The sequence below is a fragment of the Pelophylax lessonae genome (genome assembly GCF_965119305.1).
Source record: "Pelophylax lessonae genome assembly, chromosome: 4".
Taxonomy (NCBI): domain Eukaryota; kingdom Metazoa; phylum Chordata; class Amphibia; order Anura; family Ranidae; genus Pelophylax; species Pelophylax lessonae.
The window spans coordinates 144,046,406-144,071,411 of record NC_138771.1 but is presented as its reverse complement, the minus strand read 5'-3'; the positions used below and the strand labels follow the sequence as shown (position 1 = coordinate 144,071,411).

Genomic DNA, 25,006 nt, shown 5'->3' with positions numbered 1-25,006 from the left:
ACAGCCTTATTCCAAAACTGATTAAATTTTATTATTTTCCTCAAAATTCTACAAACAATACCCCATAATGACACTGTGAAAGAAGTTTGTTTGAAATCTTTTCAAATTTATTAAAAATAAAAAACAAAAAAAATGACATGTACATAAGTATTTACAGCCTTTGCTCAATACTTTGTTGAAGCACATTTGGCACCAATTACAGCCTCAAGTCTTTTGAGTATGATGATACAAGCTTGGCACACCTATTTTGGGAAGTTTTTTCCAGGACTTCCTAAGCTCTATCAAGTTGGATGGGGAGCGTTGGTGCACAGCATTGGTGCGCTGAAGAGACGTTCAGTCGGGTTCAAGTCTGGGCTGTGGCTGGGCCACTCAAGGACATTTACTGAGTTGTCCTGTAGCCACTCCTTTGTTATCTTGGCTTTGTGCTTAAGGTCGTTGTCCTGTTGGAAGGTTCATCTTCCAGGTTCTAAGTTCACCCCAGACTGAAGTCCAGAGCACTCTGGAGCAGGTGTTAATCAAGGATGTCCTTGTGCATTGCTACATTCATTTTTCCCTCGATCCCGACAAGTCTCCCAGTTGCTGCCACTGAAAAACATCCCCACAGCATGATGCTGCTACCACCACCATGCTTCACTGTAGGGATGGTATTGGCCAGGTGATGAGCAGTGCCTGATTTCCTCAAGACGTGACGCTTTTCATTCAGGCCAAAGAGTTCAACCTTTGTTTCATCAGACCAGAGAATTTTGTTTTTTCATGGTCTCAGAGTCCTTTAGGTGCCTTTGGGCAAATTCCAGGCAGGCTGTCATGTGCCTTTTTACTGAGGAGTGGCTTCCGTCTGGTTACTCTACCATACAGGCCTGATTGGTGGAGTGTTGCAGATATGGTTGTTCTTCTGGAAGGTTCTCCTCTCTCCACAGAGCAACGCTGGAGCTCTGTGAGAGTGATTATCAGGCTCTTGGTCACTTCCCTGACTAAGGCCCTTCTCCCCTGATCGCTCAGTTTTGCCGGGTGGCCCGCTCTAGGAAGTCCTGGTGGTTCCAAATATCTTCCATTTATCGATGATGGAGGCCACTCTGCTCGTTGGGACCTTCAATGCTGCAGAAATCTTTTCTGTACCATTCCCCATATTTGTTCATCAATACAATCATGTCTCAAAGGTCTACAGACATTTCCTTGGACTTCATGGCTTTGGTTTGTGCTCTGATATGCACTGTTAACTGTGGGACCTTGTATAGACAGGTGTGTGCCTTTCCAGATAATATCCAGTCAACTGAATTTACCACAGGTGAACTCCAATCAAGTTGTAGAAAAAACTTCACGATGATTAGTGGAAAAAGGATGCATCTGAGCTAATGAGTGTTATGGCAAAGGCCGTGATTACTTATGTACATGGGATTTTTTTCTAATACATTACAAACAAACTTCTTTCACATTGTCATTATGGGGTAGGCTGTAACATAACAAAAATGTGGACACACACACATCTTTATATTATACAACACTAAAAAAGTACAAACGACAATCCAAAGATGCCAAAGTACCTCAAAGGACTGTACCCATATACACTAACCGCAGAGTAAAACCTTCAAAGTTAAAATAGATCCACCATATCACCGGGAAGGAACCAATATAAATCGGTAAAACTGCTATAACAAGAATTGATCAACCAAGTATTCTAAAGTTATTGGTTTTGAGAGGCTGTGATCAAGGATAGAAGTTCAAATAATGGTCTCTCAAACCATAGATCACGTGTGTCAGACACAAGGCCCGCGGGCCGATTCCGGCCCACCAAGCCATTTCATGTGGCCCTCGAACCCAGGGGGAGAGGTGGAAGTGAGATGTGAACAGTCAGTAAAAAAGAGATGAACCATGCACACTGTGCACAACACACCCTTAAGCCCTGCACTCTGTATGTAGCGCACTTCTCAACCCTGCACTCTGTACACAGCGCACCCATGAACCTTTCACTCTGTACATAACCGCTCCCCCCCCCAAAAAATGACATGCCAAATGTGGCATGTCGGGGGGTCAGGACTCCCTAAAGCGGAAGTTCCACTTTTGGGTGGAACTCCGCTTTAAGGCTTGAAATGGCCAATTGTTCATTGCTAAAATTAATGTATACAGTGCTGAAAAAGAATAGAATTACACAAACATTTTAAGCAAGCAGCCTTGCAATTACCGTATTTATCGGCGTATAACACGCACTTTTTCCTCCTAAAAATGGAGGAAAAAGCAGCAGTGCGTGTTATACACCGATATTAAAAAAAAAAAGTGCCAGGAAACATTGCCGAGAGCAGAAGGGGCGGGACGGGCAGAGGAGAAGGAAGGACTAGCTGTTATTAGAGCAGAAGGGGGCGGGCCGGGCCGAGGAGAAGAGCGAGCGAGCGCAGTCATCGGAAGTCCCGCCTATGACAGACGTCACACGTCTCGGCAGAGGAGGCGGGACTTCCGATGACTGCGCTCGCTCGCTCTCCCTTCTCCTCGGCCAGGCCCGCCCCGCCCCCTTCTGCTCTTATGACAGCTCGTCCTTCCTTCTCCTCGGCCCGGCCCGCCCCTTCTGCTCTCGGTGCTGCTTCCCGCCCGTTTTTAAAACATATTCGGACAGTTCCAATGGCGCTTGCGAGGCTGCATATATGGACGCTGCATATATGGACACTGCATATATGGACACTGCTGATGGTTTGCATATATGGACACTGCATGTATGGACACTGCTGATAGGCTGCATATATGGACACTGCATGTATGGACACTGCTTATGGGCTGCATATATGGACACTGCATGTATGGACACTGCTTATGGGCTGCATATATGGACACTGCATGTATGGACACTGCTTATGGGCTGCATATATGGACACTGCATGTATGGACACTGCTTATGGGCTGCATATATGGAAAATGCATGTATGGACACTGCTTATGGGCTGCATATATGGACACTGCTGATCAAGATTCATTGCTGGACACTGCTGATGAGGATGCATTCATGGGCACTGGTGAGATGTCATTTGATTTAAAAAAAAAAAAAAAATGTTCTGAGTTCAAAGCTGTTTATTTTAAATTTAAGCTTTTTTCCCTGAAATTTCTCTCCAAATATTGAGGTGCGTGTTATACGCCGGCGCGTGTTATACGCCGATAAATACGGTAAATAACCAAAACAGGATAAATGTGGACCCTAACGTTTATACATACTAGGGTCTGATGAAGACCAGTATTTCAAATCAAAATGGACCATCGATAAAGCAATGCCAAGCAGGGTGGTGAAGACTTGACATCCGTATTTCTCTATCGCTCATTGACAGACGTAGTCTTCTTGATTCTCAAGAGCTGGGTTATGTTGTCTCCGCAGGAGTAGGACTAGGCAGAAAGACAAAACGTTCTGGCTCCACCTTAGGGGCAGTCCCTGAGGGTATATCCTCCCTCTCTCTGCTACAGGGAATCAGCCGGGCGATCAGGGTATACTTGAAAACGACAGACTCGTTTCGCAAGACGGATTCACTTTTTGTGATCCCAGATGGACCCAAAAAGGGGTTGCCTGCATCTGCCGCGACCATTTCCAGGTGGATCAGACAGACGGTAGTACAGGCTTATTCTATTAAGGGTCGGGAGCCCCCGTTCCCTGTTAAGGCTTAGTGCGTCATGGGCCTTTCGCCATCAGGCGTCAGTGGTCCAGGTGTGCAAGGCGGCTACCTGGTCGTCGGTGCATACCTTTACTAAACATTATAAAGTTGATGTAATGGCATCGTCTGATGCCTCGTTTGGCCGCAAGGTTTTGCAGGCCGCAATTTGAGGAGACCAGTGGTCTACCTCGAGGGTTTTTTCCGTTGGAAAATTTTTCTTTAGTCTCATTCTTTGTTTATAATGAGCCTTTAAAACTTCTAGTTTGGCACCGGTTGGGCCTTCTAGATTGGATTTGATTTTGTCAATCCCACCCCTCATTTGTGGCACTGCTTCTGGATGTCCCAGCTCTTGAGAATCAAGAAGACTACGTCTGTCAATGAGCGATAGAGAAAAATTGATTTTTGTAAGATCTTACCGTAAAATCCTTTTCTCTTAAGCTCATTGACAGACGTAGTACCCGCACCTCTATCATTGAGTTGGGTTGGGTTAAATTCTCTGTACTGCTTTAAAACAGAACTGATTCCCTGTAGCAGAGAGAGGGAGGATATACCCTCAGGGACTGCCCCTAAGGTGGAGCCAGAACGTTTTGTCTTTCTGCCTAGTCCTACTCCTGCGGAGACAACATAACCCAGCTCTTGAGAATCAAGAAGACTACGTCTGTCAATGAGCTTAAGAGAAAAGGATTTTACGGTAAGATCTTACAAAAATCCATTTATCATGACCTCCCGGCAATGCTTGAAGGTATAATAAACCCCATATCAAAAATGTAATATATATTATTGCAAGTTACTAATCCTTAGATGTGGTGGCTGCATTCGTTTTCTTTTTTATGCTTTTTCCCCTGTTTTCACCTGGTGATCTAGCCAGTAACACACTTTGTGTATTAGAATGCCTATACTCCTGGATGAAGGAACAAAAAAAACATGTTTTGCACAGCAGCATTGTTAATCTTAGGTTCACATCTATGGTGCTGTGGTTGTTGCATTTTTCCAGTGTTTTGCGGTGTGTTTTTCGTTTTTGAAGTTGTCCTTTTAAAGCGCTTTTTCATGCAGTTTTCATAACTTTTGCTTTATTTTTTTCTCTAACGAACTGTGAATGGTTGATGATTAAGGAGCAGGTCGGGAAGCCGGTCACCGCCTCCTTAAGAACCGATGAGTTTTCAACTGCCAGCGGGGTGCAAAAAGAAAAAAAATGAATTGTGCCCCCTCACAAAAATCTATACCAGACCCTTTTCTGAGTATGCAGCCCTGCAGGTCACGAAGGGGAGGGGACTGCGGAGCTCCACCCCCGAACCATACCAGGCCACTTGTACTCTACATGGGGGGGTTCTTTGTTGATGGGGACAAGGGTTTCTTCCCCACAACCTTGGTCAGTGGTTGTGGGGGTCTGCGGGCAGGAGCCTCATAGGAATCTAGGAACCCATTCACCTAAAATGCGAGTAGAGGCACAACATGAGTTTTTGGCAAGTCCTTTATTGGAAAAAGAAAAAAAAATAGTCGATGCAGATCCATCATCAATTGCTATGCCTGCCGCCGACCTGAAAAAAAAAAAAAAAGGCTCCCGCCATCTGCCTGCTCCACCGTCTGACAGCTCTTAAATAGCTAAGGGGCGGGCCACCTGAGGACATCACTGGCGGACCCTGCCCCCCTGTGATGTTACCGACCCAGCATGCAAGGTCAGTGACATCGCAGGGGGCGGTGCCACAGGTGACGTCACTAGCTGGTCCCACCCCTTAGCTGTTTAAGGACTGGCAGACGGCAGGAGCCGTTGGCGCAAGTGGAGCTTTTTTTTTTTTTACGTGGCAGCGGACATTTTTGTCTTTTTTTTTTTTATATAAATTACTTGTCAAAAACTGCCTACGGTCTCTTTGTACACAAAGCCCTTTTTTTTTTTATGGTGAATGAGTAGGGCTACTACCTACTCATTCACATGGGGAGGGGGGAGGGATCTTGGGGCCCCCTATGTTAAATAAGTCCCCTGTCTGCAGGCCCCCACAACCAGTGGCCCGGGTTGTGGGGAAGAGAGAGACCCTTGTCCCAATCAACATGCTAAAGGGCATGTGGCCTGGTATGGTTCAGGGGCATGGAGCGCTCGCTAACCCCCCTCCCTTTCCTGACCTGCAGGGCTGCATGCTTGGAGTAGGGTATGGTGTTCCCAGCCCGTTCTTTAACAACCAGCTTTACACAGTTTGTTAAGGAGAAAAATAAAGCAAGCGCAACACTTGTGTTTTTAGTACGGGTTCATTGAAGTCTATTACACGCAAAACGCAATCTGCTGTGGGGAAAAAACCTGACCCTTTCCAAATACGCAGCGGCTGAAAAACACATAGATCTGAACGTGTACCGTAGGAAACCATGTTAAATGGACTGTAGTACATTTCTGCAAACTGCAAAACTCACTTAAAAAAGCATAGGTGTGAACCTAGGGTTAGGCCTCGTTTTTTAGTCTTTTTTTTTTTTTTTTTTTTTTTTATCCGATCACAATAGACAGACGATGAGGAGATGTTGTAGTGCCTCCTCGCCGCCTGTTTTATCTCCCTAATTACCGGACAACCGTGCTGTTGCCGCCTGGCTCCATTCACTTAAATGGGTTGCACTTGGCGGGTGGTGTCGCCCACCGAGTGCAACAGGGGATATAATTCATGTCGGAAAGCATTGCAGGCGTGGTCTGTGTACACCCCCAGCCGCTGCCTGAGCAGCAACCGGTTGAGGGGCAGATAATAATGTGCCTCAATTACAGGGTTTTACTGTGTAACTAAGGCCTTACAGCAACAGTTTTTTGTTTCCTTATGGGAAAAAAGACTTTAAATAAAAGCTGACCATTATAAGCTACCCTGTCAGTTGTAAATGATTTGTCTTAACCCTAAATTGCTGCCTCTGCAGGACAACTTGTTCTGTTGGAAAACAGACTTATTATTTATTTTTATTTATTTATTTAAGGTACTTATATAGCGCTGTCAATTTACGCAGCGCTTTACATATACATTGCACATTCACATCAGTCCGTGGCCTCAAGGAGCTTACAATCTAAGGTCCCTAACTCACATACATACACAGTAGGACCAATTTTATAATTTTTTTTTATACAGGATCCAATTAACCTACCAGCATGTCTTTGGAGTGTGGGAGGAAACCCATGCAGGCACAGGGAGAACATGCAAACTCCAGGCAGGTAGTGTCGTGGTTGGGATTCGAACCAGCGACCCTCTTGCTGCTAGGTGAAAGTGCTAACCACTACACCACTGTGCCGCCCTTGGGCTTCGTTTCCACTAATGCAACTTGTCAAGTAGCTTTGAACACATAAAGTCACATGACCAGTCACAGCCACAGTCATGATTGTGAAAGGACTAAGGCCCCTTTCACACTTTCAATAAGATTTGTTATTGATGCGTTTTGCACATGTTTTTAAAGCATTTGCGCGGGTAACTTAGCCTTAGAGTCACTGTACACTGTACAAAGATTGCTCAGTCACATATTGTAATGTCAACCTTAGAGTTACCAAAACTATGTAATGTGAGCACCTACCTAATCTATCCAACCAGGCAGGCCCGTGTACTACATAGTTGTTGGATCCACCTGAAATTGATCTGACAGGTTTATTATAACTGCTATATTAAGTATGGTTCACTTATTTATTTATTTTTTGAGTAGACGGTATTTAAATGATCAATGTTTCATGTTTGTTTCAAATGTGTTTCAGTTGGAAAAGGAAGCTTCTGATGCCAAAATCACCAAATTAAAACTTCAAGCAAAAGCCAAACTGACCGCACTAAACAAACAGATAGAGGAGCTCAAGAAAACAGCAACTAGCCAGGTATATGCTTTTCTCAGCTACAGTTTAGGCTGCATGAGTGAGCAGACTTTCAAAATATAAACTTTGTGCAATATTTTTTTTTTTTAACATTCATTAGTTGCTTTGAGCTTTTATGTGTGAAATGTCGGATTTGAGGAACAAGTCTGCATTTCTTCCTCAGCTAAAATCATTCAGCCTTTTACTTTGCTGTTGCCAGGGCAACATAGAATAGGAATGGAAGATTGGTTACTGGGAAAGAAACACAGACCATTCTTTCTTGTTCTTAGAGCAGAACTATACTCGCCTCTGCTCCAGCGGATACGATGTCCAAGAGTACCCCTGCACCTTTGGCCAGTTTCCTTCTGGATTTCGGTCCCTGGTTATTTTAATTGGCTGGGCTGGAATGACATCAGTCATTTTTGTCAGATGTCATAATTGTCCACTGATCTGTGCACGCTCATCTCAGTGTACACTGCCAACAAGCAGGTAAGAAGAGATATAGGGGTTGATTTACTAAAACGGAAGCTATGCATGGTAGAAAATCAGCTTCTAACTTCAGCTTGTTTAACAAAAAAAAATGGACGCTGATCGGTTTCTCTGCAGAATTGCACCAGATTTTGCACCCTCCAGTTTTAGTAAATCAACCCCATAGTATGTCTCGTCTATGTTAAAAATCCTGCATGTTCACAAATATTAGGTAAAGTTCCACTTTAATACATAAGTATTTTCCCCTCTATCAGGCAAAATACCACTCCTCTCTGTCAGACTAAACTGTTCATACATTTCCATTGTTGCCATTCAGGTAAATCCAGATGGAAATCAAGATGCTTTAAGTACAGGACTGAAAGAAACATCGCAACGTGTGCAGAACAATGAAGAAAGTACTTCAAAACTACAAGAACACATTAGTGAGCTGACAAGAGAGCTTCATGACAGTCAAAAGAACATTAGTGAGCTGACAAGACAGCTTTCTGAGAGCCAAGAGTCAGTAGTCACACTCAACCATCAGCTTCAGGACAGTCAAGAAATTGTTAATGACCTCAGAAGAGCACTTCAAGAAAGTGGGGATGCCGCTAGAGAGCTGCACAAAAAACAGGAAACGGAGGTAAGGCTAGTCTGCATGAGTCCTTTAGGCTCCATTCACACTTGTGCAACTTGTCATGCAACTTTGGACATCAAAGTTGCATGACAGGTCGTTCCCCATGTTTTCGAATGATACCCATTTATATATGCGCGACTTAAAAGTTGCAGCACTTTCAACGTACTTCATGCGCTACTTTGGTCCTACTTATATGCAACTTGAGGGCCATAGACTTCAATTTTAACCCTCAGTAGTTGCGTAAAGTCGTAACCGAATGTTATACAGTGCAACACGTGTGCAACAGTTGTCCATTATCACTGGTCAAAGCCAAAGTCGTATCCAAGTTGCACCCATCCAAAGTCGGCGCAACTTTGAAGTCCTACAAATATGAATAGAGCCTCAAAGGGAATCTGTTATAACAGATATATGGTTGCGGCCATTGCGAATTGATTTGCAGGTTGAAGTGCCAGGGCTGTCATTCCTATCCCTGTTTTCAATGACTCACTGACCAGGAACAGATATCCACAAATGGCATACATCAGCACTTCTATATGTACATACTTTTTCCAGATAAGTAGTGACGAGGTGTTTTTTTTAATAAGCCATCTTTTAACCTCTTCTGGACCGGAAGGTTTTACCCCCTTAATCACTTATAAAAAAGGGGAAAAAAGAGGTATTTATAATGTTTTTTTGTAATATCTATACATTCGTTTTGCCTTTCATTTCTATTTTAACCACTTCTGCTCCACAAGGTTTTACCCTCTTAATGACCAGGCCATTTTTTGTGATTCCGCACTGCGTTAATTTAACGAAAAATTGCGCGGTTGTGCGATGATGTACCCAATTACAATTGATGTCCTTTTTTCCCCTCAAATATAGCTTTTTTGGGTGGTATTTGATCACCTCTGCGGTTTTTAGATTTTGCGCTATAAACAAAAAATAGCGACAATTTTGAAAAAACACAATATTTTTTACTTTCTGCTATAAAACATTCCCAATAAAAAAAATGTAAAAAAATAAAAAAATTTTTATCAGTTTAGGCCAATTTGTATTCTGCTACATAGTTTTGGTAAAAAAAATCCCAAAAAGCATATTTTAATTGTTTGCGCAAAAGTTATAGCGCTTACAAACTACGGGATAGATTTTTGTACTTTTAAATTTTTTTTTGTTTTTATTAATAATGTCGGCGATCAGGGATTTTTAGCGGGACTGCGACATTGCGGCCGACAGATCAGACCCCTAACTGACATTTTTGACACTTTTTGGGGACCAGTGACATTAATACAGTAATCAGTGCTAAATAATATGCACTGTTATTGTATAGATTACACTGGCAGGGAAGGCGTTAACACTGGGGGTGATCAAAGGGTTAAATGTGTGCCTAAATGTGCTTACTGACTGTGGGGGGGAAGGGCTCTGTGACAGGCACAGAGAGATCAGGGTTTCAGCTTAGCCTGAAACTCATGATCTCTCTGCCTGTGTGACAGAAGCTCACCTGCTTTGTTTACATAAGCAGGCGGGTCTTCTGTCAGTTTCTGTGACGATTGCGGGAGGCCGGCGGAACATCTTGACTTTCTCTTCTTTGCAAAAACACTCCACATCTGTCAGACTGCGAGGGCATCACCTGTGCACATCCCTCTTCAGATCACCCCACAGATTTTCATTTGGATTCAGGTCAGGGCTCTGGCCAGGCCATTCCAAAACTTTAATCATTTTCTGGTGAAGCCATTCCTTTGTTGATTTAGATGTATGCTTTGGGTCGTTGTCATGCTGAAATTCCCCATGAAGTTCAACTCCATGTTCAGCTTTCTAGCGGAAGCCTGAAGGTTTTGTGCTAATATTGACTGGTATTTGGAACTGTTCATAATTCCCTCTACCTTGACTATGGCCCCTGTTCCAGCTGAAGAAAAACAGCCCCAAAGCATGATGCTGCCACCACCATGCTTCACTGTGAGTATGGCGTTCTTTTGGTGATGTGCAGTGTTGTTTTTGCGCCAAACATATCTTTACGAATTATAACCAAAAGGTTCAACCTTGGTTTCATCAGACATAACACATTTTCCCACATGCTTTTGTGAGACTTCAGATGTGTTTTTGCAAAATTTAGCCGGGCTTGGATGTTTTTCTTAAAAAAAAAAAAAAAAAAAAAAAGGCTTCAGTCTCGCTACTAGCCCAGACATATGAAGAATACGGGAGATTGTTGTCACATGTACCACACAGCCATTACTTGCCAGTGTTGCTGTAGGCCTCTTGGCAACCTCCCTGACCAGTTTTCTTCTCGTCTTTTCATCAATTTTGGAGGGACATCCAGTTCTTGGTAATGTCACTCTTGTGCTATATTTTCTCCACTTGATGATGGCTGTCTTCACTGTGTTCCATGGTATATCCAATGCCTTGGAAATTCTTTTGTACCCTTCTTCTGACTGATATCTTTTAACAATGAGATCCCTCTGATGCTTTGGAAGCTCTCTGCGGACCATGGCGTTTGCTGTAGGATGTGAAAATGTCATGAAAGACCTACTAGAACAGCTGAATTTTATTTTTGGGGTAATCCGAGGCACTTTAAATGATGTCAGGTGTGTTCTGAAACCTATTTAACATATTAAAGGTAGAAAAAGTTCTTTATCTTTGTCTCATTTCTTTACATCACAGAAACCTGCCATCTTAACAGGGGTGTGGTGACTTTTTATATCCACTTTATATATTCCTGACCTAGCATAGGAAGTATAGGAAGAAGTTACTGATAATGGTTTCCAAGATGTCATCCGCACAACCGGTGGGCTCCCTCAATTTTAAGTTTATTCATAATCTCCACTACACTCCTGCCAGACTTTCTTGCATGGGCTCTGGAACACATGGCAGTTGTCCCAGAGGAGAAGAGCTTCTGCTAATCTGCTGCTGATGTTCTGGACTTATTCCTATCTCTCTCTCTACCTTCTGGAGTGACGTCCTTGCCTTACTTAAAACCAGTCTGGACTTGCAGGCTCCTAAAACATTTGAAGCAGGAATCCTTAATGATTTTGTTCCACAAACTCAGTCATATTATTTTTTTCTTACTTTTCTTCCACACCAGAAAAGCTGTCCTGCTTATTTAGAAAAGTGCTGCCTCTCCTATGATAAAGCTGGTGTGCAGTCTGTTGAACATTGCTCTGCCTAAATACAAGATATTCTACATGGATAGGGCTTACCTACAAAATGTTCTACAATATGGCAGCCCTGGCTTGACATCTCTGCATCCCAATGAGCCAATGTCACCACTTCCTAACTGTTTATTTAAAGCGGAGGTCCACCCTGGAATTTATTATTTTTTTTAAATACCCCTGGGACAGTCAGGGCTAGTGCATTCCACAATGGCTAGCCTCTGATCTGTCCCGGGTTGCACTTACCTGTTAGGACAAATACTTACCTTGAAAACGTCTTGTCCAGCGCTGCCATCTCAGATGTGGGCAGCTTGAAGCCAGCGACATCCTCTTCGACGTCCTCTTCCGCCTTCTTCGGTCCCTCGATGCCCTGCGCCGGCTCCGCCGTCACTTCCGGTGCGCGCGCGTCATCCCTCCACAGCTTCTGGGCATGCCCAGAAGCTGTTTAGAAGGGGATGACGCGCGCGCCCCGGAACTGACGTCGGGGCCAGTTCAGGCGCAATGATTCCTGGGAGCTATGACGTTCAGCTCCCAGGAATCATTGCAGAGCCAGGAAGTGACGACGGGCCGCGGCCGAGGAAGGAGGAAGAAGGAAGTAGGGTAAGTATATTTTCTTCGCTACGAGGTAAGTAAAAAAAAAAAAATGCGATTATCCATTTCTTTTTCAGGTGACCCGGAGCGAGAAGATGGAGGTAAGTATAAAATTAGGGTGGAAGCTGCTGGTAGACGGGAGCCAAGCTGGACCAGCCAGCACTCACAGCATGACATGTCAGCAACACAAAGGCAGGGCAGAAGTCTCGAACCTGGAACTGTAACCAGCCTGGAACGCATGAAGAGAATGTTGCCGCGACAACATGTTTCGCACGCATGCGCTTTGTCAAGTCACGGAAAGAACAGCAACAAATAAATTTAGACAGGGATGGGGAGGGTGTGGAACCACCAAGTGTCCTCGGCAGTCATTAACACCTCACCACCTGCCAATGTGGATGATTAGGAGAACTATAGTGAGCACATTTAAACACATATTAAAACTTTGTACAATCCGTGTATTGATTGCCTAGGATCAATGGAAATAATGATGTTGATAATAATTCAAAATAAAAATACAATTATTAATAATAATAATAATAATAATAATAATAATAAAAAATTGCTAACTGTGCAATAAGAAAAAAAGGGAAAAGAAGATATGGAAAATGGAGGAAAGGAAGGAATAAAGATTATAAGGGAATTGAAAATGATGTCCAATAATATATAAACTTATTTAAGGACAAATTATGTATCATAATATAAATTTAATTTATGTAAACTCAATTGTTTATATTGTGCAAATTTTCGTACCTCCACCCTTTACACCAATAAAACACTTGCAGCACATGTGCATGCATAGGCATGTGAATACCTACTGGGAGGATGGAAAGGACAAAAATGACAACGAAAAACTCCCATGTCACTATAAATCCCTCAATCTTACTGATTATCATATATTGCTAATGCAAATGGTACTTCATTATATGGGGGCTAGTGAAATGGGCTAGACAATGGTATGTACTTCCAACTCCTCATTGAGGCCACAAGGAGTCAGGGACCCAAATTTGAAAATCCAAAAGGTCTCCCTTTTACACAAAAGCAAGAACCTTTTGTTGGTGGTCAGAGTGCTTTTGGAGATGGCCTCAATTGCTATAACCTCCATGCCCTTTAAATCCTTTTTATGTGCTTGTAAAAAATGACGGGGGACGCTATGCTTATCACAAGCCTTACTAATAAATCTGCGGCGTTCACCGATGCGTTTTCGCATGGTTTCAGCTCGTGCGTTCTACATACAAGAAATCACATGAGCACTTCAACACATAGATTAGATATTCAGTTGAACATGTAATGAATAGTTTATTCTGAAAAACATTGCCTTTAGTGTCACAAATAGTAGAACGTCCATGTGCTATGAATTGACATGTTAGGTAACCTCCTTTTCTTACATTGAAACACCCCTGTCCTGTTATCGAAATAGGATCTAATATCTGATAGGGGCCTGGTAATGGTAGTTTTGAGTTTGCTTGGGGCAAGGATATTTTTAATAGTTCTTGCCCTTCGAAATGTGAACTGCTGACTGAAGGTAAAGTTGGACCCAATCTCTGATCTAGTTTTAGAATATTGAAATGTTTGAGAATCATTTTAGAAATTAATATATATTTATCGTTGTAAGTGGTAACGAATCTGACAGTATTTTTATTCTTTACCAATGGCATAGGTTTGTCGGGACAGGTAGGGGTTCTGTGTTGGTCAAATGCCTCTTTTACAAGACCCCGAGGATACCCTTTCTCCAGAAACTTCTGGGTCATCAGGGCTCCTTGGGAAATGTAATCATTGCCCTTGAAACAGTTCCTTCTTAACCTGTTAAACTGACCACTGGGGATGTTTCTCTTCCATGCTGGATGGTGAAAGCTGGACTAATGAAGATAAGAGTTGCCCCCGTTGGTTTAACATGATTCCTAGTGGTAATGGTGCGATCATGATGGGATAAAACTAGATCTAAAACGACTAGTTCCTTAGAGTCTATTACATGAGTGAAGGACAAACCCATGGTGGGGGTGTTACAATGGGCCACAAAGGAGAAGACATTTGGACCCCCATCCCGAATCAGCAGGACATAATCAATGTACCTGCCATAGAAGATGAGATGTCTACCAAAGGGATTGTTGGCCCAGATGTACTCACCCTTCCAGTAGCCCATAGTCAAGTTTGCATAGCCTGGGGCAAAGTTAGCTTCCATCACTTTGCCCTTGAGCTGGAGATAAAACTTGTCCAGGAAGGTGAAATATTTGTGGGTCAGACAGAATTCAACACCATCCCCTATGAAGTTGGCTTGTCTGGAATTAACATCGCCACTCCTAGTGAGAAAATATTGTACAGCCCCGAGACCTATATCATGTGGAATGGAGGTGTATAGGGAAGATACATCAACGAGGCCCACATGTAATGGTCTTCCCGTGGATAATGTTTGAGTATGTCAATGATATGACTGGAGTCTCTGATATGAGAGGGTAAAATGCTAACTAAAGGTTGAAGAAAAGCATCTACAGTTGGGCAAAAAAGTATTTAGTCAGCCACCAATTGTGCAAGTTCTCCCACTTAAAAAGATGAGAGGGGCCTGTAATTTTCATCATAGGTATACTTCAACTATGAGAGAAAAAATTAGAAAAAAAAATCCTGAAAATCACATTGTCTGATTTTTAAAGAATTTATTTGCAAATTATGGTGGAAAATAAGTATTTGGTCAATAATAAAAGTTCATCTCAATACTTTGTTATATACCCTTTGTTGGCAATGACAGAGGTCAAATGTTTTCTGTAAGTCTTCACAAGGTTTTCACACACTGTTGCTGGTATTTTAGCCCATTGCTCCATGCAGATCTGCTCTAGAGCAGTGATGTTTTGCGGCTGTCGCTGGGCAACACAGACTTTCAACTCCCTCCAAAGGTTTTCTATGTGGTTGAGATCTGGAGACTGGCTAGGCCTCTCCAGGACTTTGAAATGCTTCCAAAGCCACTCCTTCATTGCCCAGGAGGTGTGTTTGGGATCATTGTCATGCTGAAAGACCCAGCCACATTTCATCTTCAATGCCCTTGCTGATGGAAGGAGGTTTTTCACTCAAAATCTCACGATACATGGGCCCATTCATTCTTTACTTTGCACGGATCAGTCGTCCTGGTCCCTTTGCAGAAAAACAGCCCCAAAGCATGATGTTTCCACCCCCATGCTTCACAGTAGGTATGGTGTTCTTTGGAGAGTTTTTACCAAAAAGTTATACTTTGGTTTCATCTGACAATATGACATTCTCCCAATCCTCTTCTGGATCATCCAAATGCTCTCTAGCAAACTTCAGACGGGCCCGGACATGTACTGGCTTAAGCAGGGGGACACGTCTGGCACTGCAGGATTTGAGTCCCTGTCGGCGTAGTGTGTTACTGATGGTAGCCTTTGTTACTTTGGTTACAGCTCTCTGCAGGTCATTCACTAGGTCCCCCCGTGTGGTTCTGAGATTTTTGCTCACCGTTCTTGTGATCATTTTGACCCCACGGGGTGAGATCTTGCATGGAGCCCCAGATCGAGGGAGATTATTAGTGGTCTTGTATGTCTTCCATTTTCTAATAATTGCTCCCACAGTTGATTTCTTCACACCAAGCTGCTTGCCTATTGCAGATTCAGTCTTCACAGCCTGGTGCAGGTCTACAATTTTGTTTCTGGTGTCCTTCGACAGCTCTTTGGTCTTTGCCGTAGTGGAGTTTGGAGTGTGACTGTTTTGAGGTTGTGGACAGGTGTTTTTTATACTGATAACAAGTTCAAACAGGTACCATTAATTCAGGTAACGAGTGGAGGACAGAGGAGCCTCTTAACCACTTACCGACTTTGCGGGGTTATACCGGGGTGATACCTCTAGCTAGAGGCATCACCACGGTACTGTTGTTTAGATCCGGCGGTCGGCTTTCCGGCAGGGGTTAACGACCGATGCGGCTCGGGAGGCGCTCGATCGTTACCCCGGCGAGCGGGAGGGGACGCCCCCTCCCGCCGCCTTCCGCGCCTTTGCCCAGGTCTTCCATACCACCGGGAGACCCGAGCTCCCAGCCGACACGTCTGCCGGCTGGATGGAGACCCGATCTAAGCCGCATGCGGCTTCGATCGGGTCTCCGATGACGTAACCCGGAGGCAGCGTCCATGACGTCACGTCCGGGTTACTCTGCTGCTAAAGGTGGCAGATTCAAAAAGGGACAGTATTTAAAAATGCCGTTTTCGGCATTTTGAATTCGTGGGACTGTAGTGGAGGGGTCTAGGGTCTTTTAGACCCTCGATCCCTCCATAGAGAGTTTCTGTCACTGCATATTGCTGTCACAAGGGATGTTTACATTGCTTGTGACAGCAATAAAAGTGATCAAATTTTTTAAACCGTAATATGTTGGGTATCTATTTACTCATCGTGACATCATCTTTCACAATATACAAAAAAATGGGCTAACTTTACTGTTCGGTTTTTTTTAAATGCAGTGAAATATGATTTTTCAAAATTTTTCCACAAAAATTGTGTTTTAAAGACAGCTGCGCAAATAACGCGTGACAAAAAATATTGCAATGACTGCCATTTTATTCTCCAGAGTCTTTGCTAAAAAAATATATATAATGTTTGGGGGTTCTAAGTAGTTTTCTAGGAAAAAATACTGATTTTAACTTTAAAAAGTGTCCGAAATAGGCCTGGGGCTTAAGTGGTTAATGAAGAAGTTACAGGTCTGTGAGAGCCAGAAATCTTGCTTGTTTGTAGGTGACCAAAAACGTATTTTACCGAGAAAGTTACCAATTAATTCATTAGAAATCCTACAATGTGATTTCCTGGATTCTTTCCCCCATTCTGTCTCTCATAGTTGAAGTGTACATATGATGAAAATGATAGGCCTCTCTCTCATTGTTTTTAAGTGGGAGAACTTGCACAATTGGTGGCTGACTAAATACTTTTGCCCAACTGTATATATAGTATTCGAAACAAAAAAAAAATTTTCATTATAAAAAGCTTTTAAACCGTGTTTCCCTTATTGATTGAAATAGTCTTTGGTAGCCATACATTTGACTTGTGCTATGCAGAAAAGTGTTTTTCGCAAAAATAATGCCATCAATGCCTGAACAGTAGTGCTCTGGAAGAAGATGTTAAAAGCTAACAGTAACTTGATTAAAGCCAATTCAGAAAGATTCTGTAACTTGATCATAGTCTTTTAGGATAGATTAGGAAATTTATTATGTGAGTACGGTAACTGTGTGGATGAGTTTTGCATTTTCTGTCTTTTCAATTTAGAAATTTACCTCCTGCTCCTCCTGTGTAGAATCTGAAGCAAAGAGAACTGAAATGGGTTTCCTTACCAAACATATTCCAGATTACATTTATTCTGGGCAGGCTTAATTTATTGTAATTAAAAAATTCATGTTTGTTTTCCCCATTAGATTCAACATCTACAGAGAAAGCTTGAAGAACAGAGCGAGACCCTTGGCTCCCGCACTCAGGTAGTGCAGATGTTAGAGCAGGAGTTGCAAAATGCTGAACTTCAAAAACAGGTAAACAATTGTATATTTTCTAATTACTTTCTTTATTATAAAGCTTTTACCAAAAATTGAAATATCGTTTTGGGTGGACTGGCTTTTCTACCTCTCGCAGGTGTGTATATATATATATATATATAAAAACATTGTGTGTAGAATAGTAAACTGCATAAATCCTTGTGAATTTAAAAGCTATTCATTTTGCGTAAATGGTACAAATATAGCACTTTATGGCTTAAAATCTGGCAACATGATATCTTAGTGAACCTTGTTCTGCACTATGTCTCTTTATGGAAGTGGCCATCTTTGGAGAATCAGAGCATTGCTTACTCATGTTAGAGTCTCCAGGAAAGATCAACCCTGAGCAAGACACAGAAGTGAAATCATCTCCATTCAGAATCTCCCGGTACTAGAAGTCTGAGGCAGCAGTGCCCTAGATTCACACTGCAGATATACAGCTGTAAGGCTGTAGGCAAAGGAGTGCTGAGGCAGATTCATATAAAGGAAGTGCACTGCTAATTTTTAGCAGAAATTCAAGACAAAATGGTACATTTTTGAGGTGCTGCATAGGCACAATCAACACTTCTGATAGTGTTTTAAGGTGTGTCAAGGGATAATATAACGATATTAACAAAATTGACACATTGGTACCAACATCCCTAAATTACTTGTATAGAGTAAAACTCTGAGATTGCAGAGTACCCGCCTAGGCGGGATATATGAGGGCTAGGGAAGACCTAAGATGGGACTTTAACGGTACCAGTAGACCTAAAGTATGCACAAGGAGTTAAAAGTTTAGAAACAAGTTTAGAAATTTAAGTTTAGAATCTATAATAACATTTCTAAACTTTTAACTCCTTGTGCATACTTTATGTCTACTAGTACAGTTAAAGTCCCATCTTAGGTCTTCCCTAGCCCTCCTATATCCCGCCTAGGCGGGTACTCTGCAATCTTAGAGTTTTACTCTATACAAACACTTCTGATAGTGTCTATTACATAGAAAATCTTCACTTTTTGAGTTAAGGTCCACTTTAACTTTCATTTTGTTATACATTTTACTCTTCTTAAACATAGAATATGGTTAAAGTGACAAGCATTTACATAGTTTTAACAAGTAGTTAGGGAACTTTAAACAAGGCCTTCCTGACCTCTTTTGCCGCATGTACTGTGAAGCAATTCGTTTTCAATTTTGTCTTTGGTAGCTCACCTCCTTCTATCTCCTTTCTCCCAGTGGTAACTTGGACGCCTTCTACTTTGTAAACATAAAGCACATTCACTGAGTGAAAAAAGCATATTGCATCAGGGGCTTTTTTGGAGCAGTGCTTCTGTTACATTTAGCTCCAATATAGGATTTACGGGTTGCAAAGAATATGTAAATCATTCAATGTCCATAGCCCAGTTGTAGGTTCACATTAAATATTAGGCATCTTGACTACTTTCTTGAATTGTGCTCTTTTTTATTTGCTTTTATTTTCCTTTTTCCTTTTCAAGGTTCTCTCTGATCAATATCGGGAGATGGAGCGAGAATTGCTGTCTCAAAAAGAAAGTGCTCAGCAAATGGTGCTGTACAAAGAAATGCTTCAGGACAAGGATAAGGCATACCAAATGTTACAAGAAGAGCTGGATAAAGAAAGAAGTGTCAACAGTCAATTACAATCTCTAAGAACAGAGGTTGAAAGAGGAATACAGGCACAAGATGAACTAGAGAAGGTCAGACAAGCTTTGGAAATGGAGAGAGAAGCCAGGAAACAAATAGAAGAAGCCAAGCAGCAGTTGGGAATAAAAGTGCAGGATGATATTGAAAAGTTCAGAGCTCAGCTGGAGAAAGACTTTCAACAAGAACTGGAAACCTTTAGGGCAGAACTAGACAAAGAGAAAAGGGCTCTGAAGGAGTTAGAGGGGCTGAGGTCAGAGTTGGAAATTGAGAAAGAGGCTCAAGAGCAGGAGTTGGCAAAGTTGAAGTTAGAACTGGCAAGAAGTAAAGAAGTTGATGAAGAGGTGCAACAGCTAAGAGAAGAATTGGATGAAAGAAAAGAATCTCGGGAACAAATAAACATCGAGTTGGAAAGGTTAAAAAGTGTTAATGAGATGCTGATGGAGAAGGAGAAATTTGGTCAACAAGATGCAGAATCAGCCACCAGTGAAACAGATGATCTAAGTATTCAGTTAGAAAATGTAAAAAATGAACTGACAAAAGGCAAAGAAAGCCAAGAAGAGCTGTCAAGACTAAAAGAAGAGCTACAGAGAGTGAAGGAATCACTGGCTGATATTGATCAAGTGAAGGACGAACTAGAAAAGGGGCAAGAAACATTACTCAAGTTCGAATTAATGAAGCAAGAATTACAAAAGTTAAGAGAAGCTGAAATTCTGGTGGACACATTGCAGCAAGAAATAGACAAACAAAAGCCTGAAAAGGTGAAAGAACATCCACAACCGGTTAGTGGAACAGACACTGATAATAACAGAGATGAATTTAGTCAGCACAAGGCACCTACTGATGGAGATGGAGAGGAAAATGTAAAAGAAATGTTTGAAACTGATGGACAGAATGATAGTGATAGAGATGAAGCTGTAAATGTAAACGAAGCATTCGAAAGAGATGGACACAATGATATTGATGGAGATGAACCAGTAAATGTGAAAGAAACATTTGAAACAGATGGAATTAATGATGATGATGATAGAGATGAAGCAGTAAATGTAAAGGAAGTGTCTGAAACATATGGACACAATGATTTTGATAAAGATAAAGCAGTAAATGGAACAGAAGTGCCTGAAACAGATAGACAAAATGATGAACATACTAATGAAGAATTACTTCAAGTGTCAGATACAAGTTCCAAAACACAGTTAAAAGAAGAATTTTCGGGTAAGACTCTTTGGTATAATCCTACATGACACTAAGGCAATAAAGAGTCACTTTGTCATTCAGCATCTCTTTAAAGCCCACCCCCACCTTCAAACCCACTCATACACAGCGCCCCCTGTCGCAGATGCCTCAAAATGCCCATGTAAGCTTTATGTCTGATAGCGTTGGAGCTTACACAGGGCTCACAATGTCACCATTCCCGTTTTTTGTTTTCACCTGGTGATCTTGACAGTAAAACACACCACCTGTATTAGAGTGTCTCCACTGTGAATGAAGGCACATAGAGACACCTTTGAAAAGCAGCATTGTCAGTCTTGGGGGAGGGGAGTGTTCATTGCACTAGCAGATATAGATACACCAATAAGTTGAAGCTGAGCTCCAGCTAAGGTCCTGTTCACACCTGAGCAGAACGATTTTTAGGCAATTTTATTTGGGTGTTTTCCAAGCATAATAGGAGCATTTTGGAAGCGTATTACAAGCATTTTACATGTGTATTCAAACCTCAGGCATTTTCATTTTAGCCAATAGCACGGGGGGAGGGGGGGGGGGAGATTTTGGGTAGAGAGCTGCTGTTTTGCCAGAAAACCTGTGGCACAACGCCTGTAAATTGCTCATGTTAAGGGGTTTTCAGGTGTTCCCATTAAAGTCTATGGGGCCAAGCTGCCTACTATCTGCCTAAAAGAATGTCATCTACTTTTTTGAGCAAAAGCATTTTGCTACAGGAGTCAGAATGCTCAGATGTGAACAAAGGCATTGAAATGAATAGGATTTTGTTTGTTGAGCATATTAGAGCTACAGGCTTCATGTGTAAATGGGGCCTGACACTTTTTAAGAAGTTACAGCAACCATTTTTTTTTGTTTTTTTATATAAAGGTTTTACATAAATAAAAGCTAACCATTGTAAGCACCCCTGTCAGTGTTAAATGGTTTGTCTCAACCCTTGACAGCTTGTTTTGTTGAAAAGCAAAAGAATTACTGACCTGATCACCAGGTGAAAATAAATAAACCCTAAAAAATAAAACCAAAGCAACCATTGCACCTAAGAATTGGCAAGCTGCAATATGATAAATGGTTGCTTTAGGGTTTAAAGGGGTTTTACATTCAGAAGGGTTTTTTTTTTTATCTTAATGCATTCTATGCAGTAGGATACCTGAGCCCATCTCGATCCAGTAATGTTGCAGGACTGTCTTGGCTGCCCAGGACTCTCCCTCCTCGTTAGCTCAGACGGCAGCACAGCGCCATTGGCTTCCACTGCTGTCAATCAAAGTCAGTGAGCAAGTATGGAGAGAGGGCGGGATCGGGCCATGTCTCTATGTTTGGATGGACACAGGAAGCTATGGCTCAACTCAGGTGCCCCCATAGCAAGTTGCTTGCTGTAGGGGCACTCCTCAGGAGGGAGGGGCCAGGAGAGCAGAAGAGGGACTTGAGAAGAGGAGGATCTGGGCTGCCCTGTGCAAAACCACTGCAGAGAGCAGGTAAGTATAACATGTTTGTTATTTTTAACAAAAAAAACCTGCAGCACCAAGGCAGTTTCAAATCAAACCGAGGCTAAGATGGCAGCTTCCTTGGCTGAAAAAGATAAAAGGGTTCAGTTTCACTTGAACAGTTGTACCACAAAAAAAAAAAAAAACCTTTGTACTAGCACGTTGAAAGTTCCAAAAAGGAACATAAGAAGCATGACATAACAGCAAATATCCATTGTGGTCATATACAGTTTACAAAATATTTAATAACCCCCTCTCCAAATAGGAAGGGTTGGGTAATGAATGATTGCACCTATAATATAGGTTACAATGATTGATACATAAGCTGGAAATAAGACTAAAAGTCAGGTTGGGGGAAGAAGGGAGGATGGTAGTAATCGGAATGAGTGATGGAGAGAAAGGCAAGTGGACTGCTGAGGTGGCAGTAGCTTAAATAATCTGTATGTTATACTGAGGGAACAACTACTCTCCCTGGGAGGGAAGAATAAATAGAAATGGAGGGTATGGAGTGAGCAAAACAGAAGACGGAGACAGCCAAAAGTAGACCCCTTTCACACTAGCGGTCCGATCAGGTATGCCTGTCAGTTTTTCCCAATTGTCTTCCAGGACAGCCCATTGGATATAGGCACTGCCTCAAACCGGAACAGGAAACACATAACCAAGTACACTTTAAAAAGGAAGTCCATCTGCTGAACTGGTCAGTTTTTTGTGTTTCTCATGGAACCATGCATCACTTGGAACCTGGGTGATGGAGGCCTCTGTTTTTTCTGACATTCACATCTTTACCTACCTGTCTCCACTGGGAGTAGCTAGGATTTTCTGCAAAATTGCCCGCCAGAACCATTCCTCAGTATGGAAAGGAGGTAGCTTGATTCCTTTTCTCCTTCTGTGCCTAGGGAAGGCCATGTCTGGAATACCATGTCATACCCCCCCCCCAGCAGACAGGCAGACAGATCCCCCACTGAGCAAGCGGAGTCCGCCCCATGTAAGAGGGCCCTAAGGGGTGAACAGAGTACAAGTTAAGTGGTATGATTGTGGGACATGGTACTCAAATATGCATCTGTAGAGATAAAATACTGCCAAGGTCTCTAGGTCAACCTTAATTTCTCCACGATCGAATTGTGCGATGTGGAGGTGAACTCTTCCATAGGCATGATGTGACTTACCTTTGCAAGCCAAAGAGACTTAGGCTAAGATCACACCGGCATTTAAAGCAAGCGTTTGAGGGGCGTTTATTGCCCCTCAAATGCTTCTGCCAAAGATACAATGGACAGCACACAGTACTGTTCACATTACCAAATCCATGAAGCATTAGCATCACTTAGTTTTGAAATTTAAGCCTCATGTTGAGTCTGGAGGCGTTTGAAGCCTTTCAACGCCTTCCATTCAGGTCTGTGGTAAAGTGCCGAAACTGCGCCGGCTTGCAGTGGCAGCGTGGCTGCGGGACTTTAGTACATTATGTCCAATGTGAATTTTTGGCTGGTTGTTAGCAGGCCGAGATTCCGGCTGCTGCGTCTAACAACCGATGATTCATCGGGGTTCCCTGCTGACAGCTAAATGTAAAAAAAGAAATTGCCGGAAATACAAAGATCAGAGAAGAAAATGGCGTGGGGTCCCATTGAGGTTAAAAATGCTGTTTCATATTTATTCATATAAAATTGTACATCGCCTACAGATTTACAGATTTTATTTTTCCCTGTACTGTAGATCAGTGAATGTCATCAGTATCCCTGCCAAAGAACTTCTGAGATGAGATGTTAGTAGCTTTACTGAGAGTTTGTGGAGTGTTTTTCAGTCTGCCTGATATGAATACAGTATGGCGATGTAGATTTTCCTGATTAAGTCCTTCTTTATGGCTTTGTGGCACACTTAGTCAGCAAAATGTTTTCCATTCTTGGGAACAGTGGTAATTTTACGCTATCTGCAGACAGTCCTAAACCTAAACAGAAGATGTTCTGGCTTTTGCACACAAGTCCATCCTAATCTACTAGTTTGATGGCAATTTTTAGATGCAGATGCTTTTTTATTATTTTAGTAGCACCCGTGAAAAGGACCGTGTTCATTATATGCTTAACTAAACTGACATTATAAAGAGAAATACATGTAACTTTTATAATTACAAGTAGCCTCCTTTTGTCAATGTGCTTGTATATTCGCAAATGGCAATTGTAGAAAACAGCAAGCATGTAATAGTACTATGAAAGTAGATAGAATTTATATTCTTGGTGATTCTAATGTAATATCACCATGGCGACTGGAGGCTGTGTCTCATTCTGTTTTAAGGGTATAGTCTATCCATCTTGTGTTCTGTTTCTTTTTTTTTTTTATTATTATTATTATTTTTAAGATATAAAAAAATGTTTTTAACATTTTATGAAAAAACAAAAATGTTCCTTATGTCATAATTGAAAAATGAATTTCTCTATTTAGATATCCACACCCTGTTACCTGTTGAAGATCACCTGAAAACAGTAAATCTCCAGCCAGTGCAGGTACAAAATGTAAAATGTTTTTTAATGATCTGCCATAGGCAAACCTATGTTTAACTAGTTATATTTGAATTGTAGCAGCCTACTTAAAGTTGCCTATCAGTTGCATCAAAAACTATTTTCCTGTTTTTGAGGGTTTTTTTTAATGTTTTTTTTCAAAGGATGATACTTCATCAAATTCATAATCTTAAGGGCCACTATTGTCATTTTTTTTTTCTTGCTTGATTTAGAAGATTAGTGAATAGCTTTGAACTGGGTAAACCTGACATTTAGGTGATTCACAAGAGTCAGACAAAAGACCAAGCATTTGTTACATTAATTAAAGACATCTCGGTAAAAATCGCCTTGTGTGACACATATCCCCTTCGCAATATTTATTTCGTTTTTTCTTTCAAACAGTATACTAATAATTTCCATTGCACCATTGATAAAGTTGATATATTTTACACA

At 41.9% G+C, this 25,006-nt stretch overlaps 1 protein-coding gene across 1 annotated transcript in view; it reads left to right on the top strand.

Moving 5' to 3' along the window:
* The window catches only part of GOLGB1 (golgin B1), an 88,679-nt gene that overhangs the window by 19,845 nt on the left and 43,828 nt on the right, over positions 1-25,006 (top strand). The window contains exons 4-8 of the mRNA XM_082255274.1: positions 7,324-7,437; positions 8,219-8,521; positions 17,619-17,729; positions 19,206-20,583; positions 24,498-24,559. Of these exons, the coding sequence (XP_082111400.1) occupies positions 7,324-7,437; positions 8,219-8,521; positions 17,619-17,729; positions 19,206-20,583; positions 24,498-24,559 (1,968 nt within the window). The remainder of the gene's footprint in view (positions 1-7,323; positions 7,438-8,218; positions 8,522-17,618; positions 17,730-19,205; positions 20,584-24,497; positions 24,560-25,006) is intronic.